Below are 16,658 nucleotides of genomic sequence, written 5' to 3' on the forward strand. Positions count from 1 at the left end.
CTCATTGACCAGATAAATCTAGATGAACATCTAAGTTTAAGATCTTTAAAAATTTCCGACATGTCTGTGTTTTTTTAATAAATACAAGGATTTATTTTTGACAAGAACTTAGTTGAACAGATTTGCCAAGATGTAAGATTTTTGCATTGTGGTGTTTTGAAAACAGAGTTTCGATCTCGGCTTGTCTTGGTCTTAGTCTCGACCCCCAAAAATCTTGGTCTTGTCCTGATCTCAGATAGTGTGATCTTGACCACAACACTACTTTTTTTTTTTACTACCAAACCAACAACATGCAAAAGTATTCAGTACTGGCAACAACACGCCGACATATCTATCTTCATGGTTTTTTTTATGCTAATATCCATTGTTCAACCATCCAGTTATCCTGACAATAGTCAAAGTGCACTGCGACCCAACTTTGTACATGAATTTGAGTTGTTGAAAACCTTTTGTTGGCACATAATGATTCTGTGAGAGCAGTCAGGTGTCAGAATGATAATGGCGACTGTCCTCTTCCATCATCTGATCAGGGCTTTTTACCAGTTTCTCACTTACACTTCAAATCAAGAGGTGATGATGTTTTTGAAGTGGCAGCTCCTGAACTCTGGAACAATCTCCCTTAGCTCTGCCAGATCTGTGATCTCTTTTAAACAACAGGGTATCGTCTCATTTATATAGGTCAGCATTGTCATGATTTGGTCTGTCTGAGGGCCTTGTGTTCAAATGTGTGTGATATGTGTGATGGATGTCCTATTATTATAAAACGTGTGAGTGACTTGTATGTAAAGCCAAGTGTGCTTTATTGATTTAGCATTATTATTTGATTGTTAATGCCTGCATGTTTTGTTTATCCTCCTGTAGGTGCTGCTCCGTGTCATCGACACCAATAACCACCGGCCACAGTTCTCTGAGAGTTATTATGAGGTGAACGTCTCTGAGGACGAGCTGGCGGGGACTGAAGTTCTGCAAATCAGCGCTGTGGACAGAGATGAGAAGAACAAACTGACCTTTACGCTCCTCAGCAGTACTGATCCTTTCAGCCTGAGGAAGTTCAGACTGGACCCGGGTACAGGCACTCTGTACACTACTGAACGCCTGGATCATGAGACTATGCATCGTCACGTCCTCACAGTCATGGTAAGAGTTAATAAACACTGACAATTAAACAAATGTTAGTTATTAAAATGATTTAATGGAGTTTTATTGTGTATTTGGAAGTGAAAAAGCCTGAAATTTGAAGAAATAAGCTGTTCAGAAATACAAATAGCTCGTTTTTGAGGAATTAATTATACCTTGAGGGTCCTCATGCTTTTGTCTGTCCCTGTATTTTTCTTACTCCTTCCTTATGTTGTTTCTAATTTTCCATTCTACAGGTTCGAGATCAGGACATTCCAGTTAAGAGAAACCTTGTGCGTGTTATCGTCAATGTGGGTGACACCAATGACAATGCACCCTGGTTTATTGGCACACCTTACTCTGGCCGCGTGTTCGAGTCTGCAGCCATAGGCTCGGCTGTGCTACAGGTCACAGCTCTGGACAAAGACAAAGGCCATAACGCAGAGATTGTCTACAGCATCGAATCAGGTGAACACAGCTGCTGTGCCACCCTGTTGGGTCACAGTTTCCTTAGGATTTGTTCCATTGCAGAAAGCTTTCATTGTAACCAAATGCAAATGAAATCAGCTCGTAAAAATGTATGAGTCATCTGGAGTCCCGCAGCCCACTGGAACTTGATCATGAATGGAATACTTTACAAAGGGCAGGAGAATATTGAAGACTTTGTCTAGAGGGTCTTTAAATACGTGGGAGATGGGCAGATCCCAGCTCAGAATTTCCCACGATGGCTTTTTGCTACAATAAGCTGGTTTATGAGGACAAAACCATGCATCTTTTAGCTTTTTGTGGGATCCGTGCATACTTGAAATAGCTAAAATGACTTCATGTATTTGAGTTATAGCTTGTTTTTTGTTTAAAAGGAAACCGGAAAGACATCAGCATTTCTGACTGTGGGATTACCTTGCAAATGCTATTAAAACATAGCATATTTTTCCACAGTATGTGCTTTTTGCAGGAATTTCTATGTCAGTGTATCAATTCAGACTGAAAAAATGTAGTACAGGCACACATATTAATTGCTTTTTTGTTCTTCTGTCCTCTTTCTAGGGAATTTTGCAAACTCATTTGCCATCGACCCTGTTCTTGGGACCATCACTGTAGCCAAAGAGCTTGATCGCAGCAGCAAGACCCAGTTTGAACTCACAGTCAAGGCATCTGATAATGGAATCTCTCCACTGTCAACTACAGCCACTGTGCACATCGTGGTAACAGTTTCTGACAACGCAGCCCCCAGATTCACTGAAAAAGAGTTCTCTGCAGAAGTCAGTGAATCAGCCCATCCCGGAAGCTTTGTGAGCCTGGTGACAGCTGTCAGCCAGTCGTCTATTTTCTATCAAATCAAAGGTGGCAATATAAACAATGCATTTGACGTAAACCCAAACTCTGGAGTTATTGTGACCCAGAAAGCTTTGGATTATGAGACGGTCCCACAATATGTTCTCATTATACAGGGAACAAACATGGCTGGACTTGCTCGTAACACTACACTTGTTATTCATGTAAAGGATGAAAATGACAATGCTCCAGTTTTCCTCCAGAGGGAATTCAAAGGCATAATCAGTGAGTCAGCCACTGTCAACAGTGTTGTTTTGACCCAAGAAAACACTCCTTTTGTCATCCGTGCCACTGATGCTGATTGTGACCAAAATGCCATGCTCATCTATCAAATAGTTGAACCTTTTGCACACAACTATTTTGCCATTGACTCAAGTACAGGGGCGATTAGAATTATAACACCTTTGGATTATGAACAGAGGAATGTTTTCCACTTCACAGTCCAGGTCCATGATCTAGGAATGCCACGCCTGTTTGCAGAGACAGCAGCTAATGTGACCATTGAAGTAATTGACGTTAATGACTGCCCTCCAGTTTTTAGCCAAGAACTGTATGAGACGACTGTGATAATTCCAACGTACAAGGGAGTAGAGGTCATGAAAGTCAATGCTACGGACTCAGACTCTGGACCCAATGCCAAACTTCTTTTCTCCATCTCTGAGGGCAACATCGGGGATAAATTTAAGATGGATCCAATCACAGGCATTATCTCTATTCAGAATGTCACCCAGCTCAGAAGCAGGTATGAGCTTAAGGTCAGGGTTTCTGATGGTAGATTTGCCTCGGTTGCTACAGTAAAGATAAATGTGAAGGAAAACAGAGAAAGTAAGCTGAAATTCACCAGGGACACCTACAAAGCCTACATCCAAGAGAACTCATCTGAGAAGAAAACACTCGCAGTTATTGCTGCTGTCGGAAACCAGGTGAACGAGCCTTTGTTTTTCAAAATCTTGAACCCCGACAGCAGGTTTGAAATCAGTCGCACATCTGGAGTAATCTCAACCACTGGAATTCCCTTTGATCGTGAGACACAGGACACTTTTGATATCGTTGTTGAGGTCACCAAAGAGGACAAATCTGAAGAAGGGGCTCATGTTTTAGTTACTGTGACAGTGGAAGATGAGAATGACAACACACCTATGTTTGTCAATCTTCCTTACCATGCCCTTGTCCAGATGGATGCAGAGGAAGGCCAGGTCATTCGACAGGTTACGGCAGTGGACAAAGACATGGGCTCGAATGCAGATATCCATTACAGCCTGAAGGAACACCAGGAGCACTTTCAAATTAGCCCCTCTGGTGAAATCTCTGTCAAAAAGAAATTTGAGACAGAGTCGCTAAACAAAGACTTCGTCATCGTTGTTATGGCAAGGGATAATGGAGAGCCAGCACTCTCAGCTGAAGTAGAAGTGCCAATAACAGTGGTGAACAAAGCAATGCCTGTGTTTGAAAAGCCTTTTTATAGCATTGAAATCCCTGAAAACATCCAGTTACACACACCAGTGCTTCATGTACAGGCAAATGATTCTGAAGGCCCTCGTATTGTGTACACCATCTCCGAAGGAGATCCTTTTAAACAGTTCTCAATAGATTTTAACACAGGTGTAATTCATGTCATTCAGCCTCTGGACTTTGAGACACATCCTGCTTATAAGTTGAATGTAAGAGCAACAGATTCCCTGACTGGAGCACACTCTGAAGTGTTTGTTGATATCATACTGGAGGATGTTAATGACAATGCCCCTGTGTTCCTGTCAAAGACCTACTATGCTAATATTTCAGAGGCTTCTGTCATTGGTACATCTGTGCTGCAAGTTGAAGCCAAAGACTCTGACACCGGCAACAACCAAGAAGTGTTCTTTCAGTTGGTTGAGGAAAAAGGGAAGAGTTCAGACTACTTCAGCATTGACAGGGACACTGGGATTATTTCAACAGCTCAAGTTCTTGATCATGAGGAGATCCAGCAGCATAAACTGAAAGTCAGAGTTGTAGATGGTGGAGTCCCAGCTCTGTCTAGTGAAGTTATTGTAACGATTGACGTCACGGACCTGAATGACAACCCTCCAGTGTTTACGGAGCAAGTGTACAAATCCACTATCAGTGAACTGGCTCCACGTGGTCACTTCATCACCCAAGTCCAAGCATCAGATGCAGACAGCTCTGACAAAGATAACTTGGAGTTCTCCATCATATCCAGCAATGAGGATCTGAACTTTTCCATTGACAAGAAGACAGGCGCCATTGTCATTTCCAACCACCGTAGGCCACATATGCTTCCTCTTTACAACCTCAACATTTCAGTTTCAGACGGTGTGTTCAGAAGCTCTGCCCTTGTCATGGTAACAGTTATTGGGGCCAATTTCCACAACCCCACCTTTGCTCAGGGGGATTATGTTGTAGAGCTTGTTGAGAACTCACCAGTTGGAACATTGGTAGCTGAAGCAAAGGCAACCGATGAAGATGAGGGGCTTTATGGGCTAATAACGTACCAGATCGTCAATGACTTTGCAAAAGACAAGTTCTCAGTCAATGAAAATGGAGAGATTTTCACACTAGAGATCCTTGATCGTGAGAATACAGTTGAGAAAGTTATTCCTATCTCACTCATAGCTAAAGACGGTGGTGGAAAAGTCGGATTTTGCACAGTCAATGTAATTCTCACAGATGTCAATGACAATGCTCCACAATTCAGGGCAGCTGAATACAAAGCCACTATTGCATCAGATGTCCCAAGGGGAACCTCTGTTGTTAAAATAGCTGCTTCGGACATGGATGAAGGAAGCAATGCAGACATTGAGTACTCAATTGAAGCAGATGTTGAAAATGTAGAGGAGAACTTTGAAATTCATCCAACTTCTGGGGTCATTGTAACTAAAGAGAGTCTCATTGGGCTTGAGAATGAGCTGTATGCATTCTTTGTAAGAGCAAAGGATACTGGGAATCCGCCCAAACACTCTGTTGTACAGGTATACATCAGGATCGTTGCACCAGAGACGCCAATTCCCAAATTCACCGAGCCTCATTACCGCTACACAATTGCTGAAGACCTTCCCATTGGCACCGAGATTGATGTAATTCAGGCCCAGAGCGAGCAACCAGTTGTTTACAGCCTTGTCAGGGGCAACACTCCTGAGAGCAATGAGGATGAGGTGTTTGTCATGGACCGGGACAGTGGAGCCTTGAAGCTTCAGAAAAGCCTTGATCATGAGACAACCAAATGGTACCAGCTGACTTTGCTTTGCCAAAGCAAACAAGAGAACTATGACTTGGTAGCATCAGTTAATATAAATATTCAAGTGAAAGATCTGAATGACAACAAGCCTGTCTTTGAGTCGGACCCTTACGAGGCCGTCGTTGCGGAGAACCTTCCAAGTGGGACTCAAGTGATCCAAGTCAAAGCCAATGACCTAGACTCAGGAACCAACGGCCATGTTGTTTACAGCCTGGATCCAAAGCAGAACACGCAGGAGATCGCTGAACTGTTTGCAGTAAACAGTGAAACTGGATGGGTCACCACATTGAAAGAGCTAGACCGTGAAAAGGTGAACAAATACACTATTGCAGTTCTCGCCACAGACCAAGGCGACAGAGTCCAACACAGTACCGGCACCAGAGTGGAAGTAACAGTCGCTGATGTGAATGACAACCCGCCGCGCTTCACTGCAGAGATCTACAAAGGCACAGTCAGCGAAGACGACCCACCTCCCAGCGGGGTGATCGCCATCCTCAGCACCACAGATGATGACTCAGAGGACATCAACAAACAAGTGAACTACTTCATCACAGGTGGGCGTTTATTATTTTGCAAACCAGATAATTAGCAAGATGCTGCAGTTTACTCTCCGCTCCTTTGTGTAAGTTTTCATAAACAGAGCTTAGGGGGGATTATCCATTTATGCCACTTAATATGATGATAATATCTCATCTTCGAAACATTACACAGTCCTATTATCTGTAAGGAGTCTGAGTTATCGCCTAATCTTCTGAAGCTCAAGGCAAATATTTAGGTCATCAAAATACAGAAATGAATAATTATCTGAATAACGCTTTGAAATAGGCTGGGGAAAATACTTCCTCTGGTGCTGATTTGCATGTGTGAATAACTATGCCAAGTCTGGAAACACCTAAAGGAATCGGAGATGGGCTTTTTCATTATTTTGAAGTTTGCAGGATTGCTTGTCTTCCAAATATGTTTGACGAAGAAGTTTGAATTTGCTGTGTAGACATGACAAATACTTATTAAGGATTACTAATTGATTTATTCTGGATTTTAGTTAAAAGTCAGAGCACGCTCTTGTGTTCCTGTGCCTTTTTAATGACTCAAGCTTCCTGCTTTTGAGCTGTTTATCATTCTCAAGTGGTTTATTTCTTTTTAACCCCAAACAGGAGGGGACCCACTCGGACAGTTTGCCATTGAACACATTCAGAATGAATGGAAGGTCTCTGTCAGAAAGCCCTTGGACCGTGAAGAGAAGGACAATTATCTACTTAACATTACTGCCAGTGATGGCATCTTCACAGCTAAAGCTGTTGTGGAGGTCAAGGTACTGGATGCAAATGACAACAGCCCTGTTTGTGAAAAGGTAAAGTTTTTTTTTTTCTCTTTGAAAACTTAAATTCACTACCATTTTGCACTATTTTCCTCCTGGTATTCACTGTAATGTCTTTCCCTTTTTCCATTTTCTCCATCTGTCCCTCAGTCCTTGTACAGCGAGAATGTCCCAGAGGACTCTCCAGCCGGCAGGCTCATCTTGCAGGTCTCTGCCACAGATGCTGACATCCGCTCAAACGCCCAGATCTCTTATGAGCTCCAGGGAGTTGGATCTGAATTGTTCATCATTGACACTGATACAGGTGTGTATGTGTGTGTTAACAGTAATGGTGTAAGGCTTTTTGGCTGACTGAAGGTGGTGGTACTTTTGTAAGTAGATGCATTATATTATATGAATTGTGTCTTTATTTTTCACTCTTTCGCCTCTATAGTCTTCATTTCATTCCAGCTGTGCTTCGGGTTATTCTGAGTATCAGGACCCAGTATGTGAGACACTTGAGTTAAAGTATCTTATAAAACACTATTTTCCCACTGAGTCTTACCACAAAATCTAAAAGACATCTCAGCTTGACAGCACTCTTACATTCAATGCTTTTAAGATTTAGAAAGTTATCTCTCTGCAAAATCATTGTGTATTTTCCTTGTTATTATTATTTGTGCCTCTGTATATCTGTGAATCATTATAGCAGCGTGGGGTGGCGTGCATGTTTTCTTGTGCCCAGTTGTTATTTACTTATTAAATTTTTAAAGATCCAACAACATTTCCCTGCAGGGCAACTGAGAGACCCGCAGTGGCACTAAAATACCGAGTTGCACAGTTAAAATGAATTTATGGCTGCTATACTTCATGCCTGCAAATAATTTCTTCAGGGAAGGCTTCTAAATCAGACCGTCCATCTGGCTACTGGGGTGAAAAAAAGGGAAGTATCACCACCAATCTGATTAGAGAGTTAAAGTGAAAGCAAAAATGACCAACTTAGCCTAGAAACGTGATAGATACAGAACAGATCTGCCAAAATTTAGCACTGATTGAATAAGAGATCGACACCCAAGTGAACATAAGAGCACAGTGCCATGGCAATGTATTTTGGCAGCTGTTGTATTTGATTCCAAGCAGCAGTGCTACTGCTATGAAGAGGGTATGTTATGTATTTTTTACTTTGCAGACAAGTTGGATTATCACAGAGGAGGACTAACAGTAGCTCTGGACTTTTCCAGAGAGGTTGTGGTAATGTTGGCTGCCTTACATCCCAGGACACTTCCAAGCTGCTCTCAGCTTGCCAAGTCTGATGGGTTCCTTCATCAGCCCACTCTCTCATCCCATTTTCTCCCTCCTTCAATTACTTATTTATTCACCTCTTCTCTCTGTCTCTCTCTTTCTCTCAAGCCATCAGTTGTTTGGATGCTTTATATGTGGTTAGTAGACAGGATAGAAGGGGTTTAATGTGCCAAAGAACACATGGTTTGCTCTCCTTTACATAAACTTAATCTCTTGATAAATTGCTTCCGCCGCTTTTATGGCTGTCTCTAAACTGAATGGTTTTTATGTTGTTGTTTAAACAGTAAATGCCATCCGTGCACCCCCTAGAAGTGTGTCTTCTGGTGTATTTTGCTCAATTTTGTTCTCTCTCGCTTTCAGGGGAGCTGAAGACTTTACAGCCTTTGGACAGAGAGGACAGAGACCAGCACAAGTTTAAAGTACGCGCTGTGGACGGAGGCGGGCGGTACTGCGAGGCCGACATTCTCATCACAGTGGAAGACGTCAACGACAACCCGCCACAGTTTTCATCTGACCCCTACACCATCACAGTCTTTGAGAACACAGAAATGGGGACGTATGTAGCTAAACTGCAGGCAAACGACGTTGATACTGGTGAGTTTTCTGGCACTGCCATTATACCCCAGAACCTCTGATGTCCAGTAAGAAAAATCTTACCATGTATGATTAATTTACTTGGATTGTCTTCTCTGTGTTCCAATGTTTAGTCTACAGTTTCCACTTGCATTTAAAGCCCAATATGAACGTTTTTTGCTCTTGAAAGTGTAAGACAATCACGCCGTTCCCCTTGATTTTTAAAACCGTTTCATTGCTTTTAGTTTTCACTTTTTTATTAGCTTAGAACTCAAACACACAGCAGACACCCCTCTTCCTTTACCCTAACAACTGAATGACTGCTATGTTTTAAAACAGCATAATTGAAGTATTCATTGCAAATAAAAAACTCAGCATTTTTGACAGTTTTCAGTGAAAGAAGATTCAAGATTAAAGGTAGCCATAGATTGATTTCACTTCCTTTGAAACAGTAGCAAAAATACCACTCTACATTGATATGCACCCACTTTGCGTACCACTTTTCACCCATTTAGTCCCATCAGTTTTTGCCAAATGGAGTCTGAGCATCTACTAGCAATAGTAGAGCAGTTGAGCTCTCAGCTCGTTCAGCTCTAGCCACTGTCAACCTGCCATACACGTACAGATTTTTTAATCTTAAGCAATTTTTTCAATGTGAAAGACCCCATAAATAACAAAACAATATCACAGATTTTACTGTTTTGTTAGTATAACGTGGTGCAGAACAAGGATCAACTCAGCACACCACACACTAACAGATTTTTTTCACTGACCACCACAGTCTAGGCTTGATCTTGTCTCTCAAAACGCCAAATCTTGCACGGTTAAATGTGACTTTAGAGGCTGGAAACTACTGTAGTTAGTGCTAAGCCCATTGCCACCTCCCTCTCATGTCAGTTTGTCTGTGGTATATTTTACAGTATTCATTGTTAAAAACTTGCTTCGTTGCAACAAATCAACAAGTTGCACCTCCATTTCTGACATCCATTTAACTTTATGCGTCCCATTTACTATCCTTCCCATGGTTGTGTTCTTGTTTTACTCCCCCTTTCAGTCAGCTTGCTTCCTGATCCGTTATTGGTCTGTTCGATGCTCATGCTTGCTTGGCTTTCCCCGGTGCTCACCACATACAACAGGCATTTTGGTAGTTATATTGAACACTTTTATTATTTATGATCCCGAGTCAGGGTGTGAACATGTCACAGCCTTTGCTGAGTTATGTCAGAAGGGAGAATCTGCACGATTATCGTGGAGCGTGCGGCCTGTTTTAGCCTGCCACTGCTTGTCATTAAGGGTTTTCAGGCGAGCTGGCATTCCTTGAGGTTTGTTTATTTAATAATATCCTCTCCATTTTCTTTAAATGCACAGTAATGGGGCACTGGTGTAGCTCTGTGGTTACAGCAGGGAGAAAAACAGTTAAAAAGCAATGCCAGAACCCTGCTTTTCTGGTCTTTGTCTTATGTATTTGAGCATGTTCTGATCAGGGAAGCAGCAGCTTGCAGGACACATTGAAGGTGGTGAATTTTCAATAACCTTGTGTTGTGAATGGCCGCGGCAGTTGCACACATTTCTTCATCTCAGCACTGTTTACTGGTAAATTAGCCACAGCCAGCTGTTTAGATGAATTAAGTGCAGTTTAGACACTCTATGTTGGGGTATTAAAAAAATCAAAAGCTGTGCTAGCAGTCATTCAGTCCTCAACTACAGGTTTCTCGGCAATAGGCAGAGGTAATTGATTTTCCAGCTGAAAATAAGAGTTTTTTTCTTTTTTTTTTTTTTTTTTTTTTAATCTAGCTTGTGAAGCTAACATCAACATAGTGAGCTGAAAGTAATGCATCCAGCTGACTATTTCTTGTCTCCAGCTGGCTCGTTTAAAAAATGGGAACCTTGTGAAAATATGCTCAAATATGCAAAACATGTCCTGGGCAAAAAGTCAACAATCTGATTTTGGTTTGGAAAGCCTCCCAAAGAAGCACATTCTACTGTTAATTTGAAGGCTGGGCTATTTCAGGCCATTTCTATTTAGATTTTTCAGCTACATGAATACTGTTGAATAGGGCTTTAATTCAGCAAAATTTTTTCATGTAAGGCCAAACACTTAAACTACAACCTGAGGCTGTGCTTTACAATCAGACTGTACATTGTGATGCATGTTTGGCTGAAGAAAGACGCCTGTGAGGATATTTTAATCTCATGAATGCTCCCTGATAACCTTGAACCATGTAGAAGTTTGAAAATCCTCAGGCTTAGATGCATCACACAACCACAATGTTTAGTGAAACTGAACCTTTTCTCAAACCTCCTTTTTAATTACTTTCAAGCAGTAGTAGCCTTGACATTATTGCCTCCCTTCTGCTAGTGGAGAATAAAAGCTTAAACTATGTTTTAGATAAATATCTGAGAGGTCATTCTGTGGCAAATGAAAGCTGTTAGTGTTGCACTTAACTCACATTTACTTGTATATTATGCTTAAAATGCAACTTATGTGAAAAATGCAGCACTTTAGGTCACACAGAGATAAGCACGTGTGATTCAAGAAGAAACCATTTAATCTTGATGGCTTGCAAAAGCATCCCTTCTTAATGTTACATCACATTTCAGACATTACTATCGCCCCTTTATCTGACTGTATTACGCTGAATGGCAAGAGGGTGGGATAACAAATGTGGAATTTCATGAATGATCAACCCCTCAAATTAAAAGCTCCATTACACTCTAATGAAATTCTTCTCTCTTCGAGCTGAATTCTCAGAAGGGCTGATTGCAATTTTCCCTTTTCCTGATGCAAAGCCACAGGGCCATATTATTTATCTCAGGGGTCTTCATCTTTTTAAAGCAAGCATTTCCAAACACTTCGAGGCTCACATGTGGATAAAACAGAGGACTTAAACCGCATAGTTTAACAGTCATTGAAGCACCTCGGGGTTTTATCCCGGAAACCATTGGACCCGTCGCTCCAGATTACACGTTAAGTTTATTGGAGCCGGACACCCTGGCTTGAGGAAACATTTCAGCCTGTTCACTGTCAGGGAATCAACGCCCTCTCATTCCATTCCCCATTTTCAACCCCTTGTTTTGGGCGTACTGACAGCTTGACAGAATGAAAGGGAAGCTCAAATTGGACCTTTCAGAGTAAAACATTAAAGGAAGGAACTAGTATTAACACATTTCTTTCCCTGAGGCTTTACTGGCACAAAATTTGCTTCAATTCTTGAATATCAAGGATAAGGAGAGGAGACTTAAAGGAGAATTGGGGGGAAAAGGTGCACCCTGCTGTTCAGCCAGGGGCAACAATTATTTAGAGAAACACTGAGTGGAAGGAGAGAGTTAATATTTCTCTCACATGTGTGGCACACATTGACAGCTCTTTTTTAAGTGTCTGTCTAGTATTTTTTTTGGGGGGGTGGAAATCCCGAGCAACATGTTGAGTTCAAAAGCAAAATAGGCATTGTGGGTTTGACCTAGTTCACTCAAGCTTCAGTCAACTGTCTTAGCAGCCAACCTCCAAAATGTAAAACTCCTCCTTAGAGAAGATCTTGTTTTATCTTCCATTGATATTTCACTCTGTGTATCTCTGAAGGGAGCCATTCTTGGCGCTGGCTGCTTTTGTTCTTCTGCCTATATGATCTGTCGGCCCATTTGGCTGGAAGATGTTTGATACTTACCCACATTGCTGCTCCTTCATTCAGCCTGCTGTTACAGTCTCTGGAAGGCAGCACTTATCAGTGAGGAATAGTTCTGAACCAGACAGACAAACAGGCCCAAACTGCCGCCCTTGATCTTTGATAAACTAGAGTTACGTGAGCACACAGTCCTCCTCTCATTCAGCTTTGTCCTTTTTCATCTGGCCTGGTTCCAAGTGCCGCCCTCTTCTCTCTCTTCTGCTTTGCTGGTGTCATTTTCTTCATTCGATTTCTGTGTGGAGGAATTTAATCATTTTCTGCTATTTTCCACCTTGGTGCTGTGCCAGATTCATACAAGTTCTCGACAATCTTGCCTCCAATACTGCAGAGAAAGATGTTTTAAAGTACCAGCTGTCCTTCGAATGAAATCTGTCTATGTTGCTTTATAGATCAGTCTGGGCTAGCATGTTTGCTTTAAGCAATATTACAGAGATTAAAGCAAAGGAAGATGCTGCACAGTGTTTCCTCAAATTTGGCTCACAAGTTTATTGCCAGGGAGGAATATGTTGATGCATTTGCTAACTATTCACTTAATCACAAAATTATATTTAAAAAAACAGCAGTTAAATTGTTGTAAGCCAAATGTAATCTGTTCAAACTTCTTCTTGTTTAAGATTTTGAGATTTATCTTACTAGATTAAAAACTCTAGCTGCTAAGATTTGAACTAAAGAATGCAATTTCTGCAGAAATTTTGATGCGAATGCTGCTCTGAATTTTCTGAAGCTGTACTGCAAATGCTGCATCTGAAAAAGTTCAGTAATACAATCTATGATCTATGCTTTGCAGCATTAGAACAGCTGCTTTTCAACATATACATAATATAGTTTTGCAAATAAGGGATTAGTTTGATAAACAAGCTGATGCTTATTTGCTTGCTAAGCAGCAAATATCCAAGTTTGCAAAAAGAAAGAAAAAGTGATTTTGCTTTCTGAAAGAAAAAGGTAAGGCATTAAAAAAGACAGTACTGTATGACAAGGCTTTAGTTGCTTGGGGTTGTAAAAGCTGACAGACATTTTATTGCTCCTTGGAAATTTAGGCATTCTTGCCACAGAACTTAGATCAACATCAGGAAATCAGTTTTGCAGCATTTCCTTGCAGGATTTGAACCCAGACTGTAAGAAAACAGACCTATTCTCAGATATGTCCCCTGTTTGTTGGAGAAAATTTTTAATCCTGGCGATTGCAATCACCTTATTGTAAATACAGTCTCAGACTAACTTTCTATTCAACCTTGCAAAAGGCAAAAAGTGGAGATGGGTCTGGTTTACAGCCTGGCAAGCAGCATAGATGCATCTGCCAAACCTACATGATAGGTGTCACTGTGTCTAAGACAATACAAAAAACAGGCCCTGTATTTTGTCTGCTAAATAGCAGCGGGTAACTGCCAGCCTCTGAGTAATGTCTACAGCAGTGATCATCAACCGGTGGCCCGAGGGCTACATCAGGTCCCCCACAGCTTCCCATCTGGTCTCCAGAAGATTATTAAGTTTAGAAAATGTCTGGGGAAAAATATGTTGTGGTATTTAGGGTGTGTTATAAAAAAAAATCCTTACAGATTTCAAAACATCCCCAAAACTGTTTAAATCTTAATTTAAACAATTTTACCCAGACTGACTAAATGTTTGATCCATTTTCCACAAATCCACCTGCCAGGACCTCCTCTAAAACAGGATGGTTTATCTCAAGGGGCTATCCAGAAATACATTTAATTTAATTTATTAGCGAATAGGATGCCCGATAAATACATATTTATGAATTCCGTTCTGGATTAAAGCTGCCATTTTCCACATCAGATTTCATCATCAGGCATTATGGGAGTTAAATTTTCCCCGCCTGAGAACCCAAACATTCATCAACCACGACACATCGTATTAGCATGGAACCTCCATCAAATTAACATGTAATTAAACAATATGTTAATTAGACCAAAAAATGTATTTAATTTTAGTTTATGTGAAAGTCCAGCCCCTACAGCAAGAAAAAGAAGCTGGCCCTTGTACAGATGTAATTGTACCATTTAAAGAAATTAAATCAACTGATTCTTCTTAGGAGTAGAGGGTCAGCAGTCACTTGTTTTATCCAGCCTTCAGTCCATATCCTAACATACTCAGTCTGTTATTATATGTGACCAATGAAGGTGCTCAACAGGTCACAATCATTCAGATTCTCCTTTATGTTTAACATTGAGGCATGGGACTGAGATGAACATATCATAGTAAACATGTATGTATAAGGCAGTATAGCCAATTGAAATTCAGCACATTTCATTTAACCACCATTGAGCAGTTGTCTCAAGGATGATGGGAGCATATAAAAGTGATGGGAAATCATATAATCAGGGCTCCCCGCGGTTGTCTCCTCAGCACCATAATGGGATCCACCGAGGACAGGGGCACTTACCTGATAAATGGGAATATAATAGCATATTCCAAATGGTGGCCACCTGCAGAAAGGCATTATGATTATTATTGTGATCTGTCTCTGTCTCATTGCTGGGAGCATCTTGCTAGTGGGAGGACATGAGTTATGAGGATGGCAGGGATTAGACGGTTACAGCACTTGTTTATAAGAGGCTCTGTGAAAGATGGATGCTTTGGAACGAGAATAGAAAGTGATGATTTTAGTCAATACGTCAATGGAAGAATCAATATGCTTGTTCACGCCCTTTACTTAGCTGAGCTTTTCTATTAATGCCACCATCGATCATTTTAGTGAAAAAATCAAAAGACAACAAAAGTCTTAAACTTAAAATAAGATTCTTTTAGACAAAAATCCATTAATTTTCTCCTTCTCTGCCATACCAGGTGTGAACAGCAACATTGTCTACTCGTTGGTCGATACTGCCGATGGATTTTTCTCTATTGATGAGAACACCGGTGTGATGAGCCTGGAGCGTCCCCTGGACCGCGAGGTGCAGTCCACATATGAGCTGAAGGCCCGTGCCAGTGACCAGGGTTCCCCACGCCTCTCCTCGCTGTGCCAGGTGGTGATCTCTGTCCTGGATATCAACGACAACCCGCCAGTGTTTGAACACCGCGAATACACAGCCACTGTGTCTGAGGATGTTGCCGTGGGCACACAGCTGCTCAGAGTGCAGGCAGCCAGCCGAGACACGGACGCCAACGGAGAGATCTCCTACAGCATCATCAGTGGGAATGAGCACGGCATGTTCAGTGTTGACCCACGCACTGGTGAGTGGATCTATATAAGATTTTATCATGCCTTGATTCAGAGTTTAATTATGCAGTTTATTTTATGGGCCCTTTAAGGCACCCTGTCAAGTTTTAACAACTAGCAATGCTTTTATGATTATGTATCTGTTTTGTTTTATCATTTACCTACATGAGGAAGCTCATTCCGGCACAAGTTTTAAAGTTTTCCATTGACACATCCCAATAGCATCCAAAGAAGCCAGGACTTGCACTAACATATCCAGAAAACCTCTGGGATGAAATCAAGGATGAACAATTCTAATCATCTGCTTGTTTGAGATGTTTTTTGAGGAAAGGAAACTTCATTATTTTGCTTTCTCAGCTTCAAGTACAGCCACAATAGACATGATTTTGTTTACAAGATACTTCAGTGAAGCATCAAGGTCACCATCGCCCATACCATCAAATGGTTGTTGAGTCTCATAGACTGCATTCCTGTCTCAACATTATCACGGCATCATGCTGCATAACTACTGTGATGAACAAGGCAAAGAACTGTAGAAACAGTGAGCCACTCAAGACATTTTATCTCATGTAAGACAGAATAATTCACTCTTCACTGTCACCACATTCTTCCTTATTTTAACATTACACTGTTTTGTTGAGGACTTTAATCGGCCAGCTGAATCATTGCAACAAAACACCAAGGGAAAAGCTGAAAAAAAGGTAATATAAGAATACATTGTACAATATGTTCCAAAAACTGCACCACCATGCAGCCCTTCATAAAAACCGTACAAAAACCCATCAAGTGTAAACACGACTTCTACAGTAACTGTCATTTAAGCCATAATTTATTCCAAATTTAAAGCTGTCAACAGACATCTGGCTCACCTGATATTCATCATATTTTGGTAGAATACTTAAAATGATACTCTTACCTTATGTGACAATAGTTTTACTTGCT

General features: G+C 41.2%; 1 protein-coding gene across 7 annotated transcripts in view; it reads left to right on the forward strand.

Annotated features, from left to right (window-relative positions):
- Window positions 1-16,658, forward strand: part of fat1a (FAT atypical cadherin 1a) — a 120,280-nt gene that overhangs the window by 79,218 nt on the left and 24,404 nt on the right. For all 7 annotated transcript variants that reach the window (XR_005991795.1, XM_041785060.1, XM_041785055.1 and 4 more), the window contains 7 exons: window positions 862-1,137; window positions 1,374-1,584; window positions 2,164-6,237; window positions 6,838-7,034; window positions 7,152-7,305; window positions 8,643-8,876; window positions 15,344-15,730. Coding sequence is in view for 6 of the 7 variants with exons in the window: in XM_041785060.1 (XP_041640994.1) it covers window positions 862-1,137; window positions 1,374-1,584; window positions 2,164-6,237; window positions 6,838-7,034; window positions 7,152-7,305; window positions 8,643-8,876; window positions 15,344-15,730 (5,533 nt within the window). In the remaining variant the exon portion in view is untranslated. The remainder of the gene's footprint in view (window positions 1-861; window positions 1,138-1,373; window positions 1,585-2,163; window positions 6,238-6,837; window positions 7,035-7,151; window positions 7,306-8,642; window positions 8,877-15,343; window positions 15,731-16,658) is intronic.

This window comes from Cheilinus undulatus, linkage group 4, assembly GCF_018320785.1.
Source record: "Cheilinus undulatus linkage group 4, ASM1832078v1, whole genome shotgun sequence".
Lineage (NCBI taxonomy): Eukaryota > Metazoa > Chordata > Actinopteri > Labriformes > Labridae > Cheilinus > Cheilinus undulatus.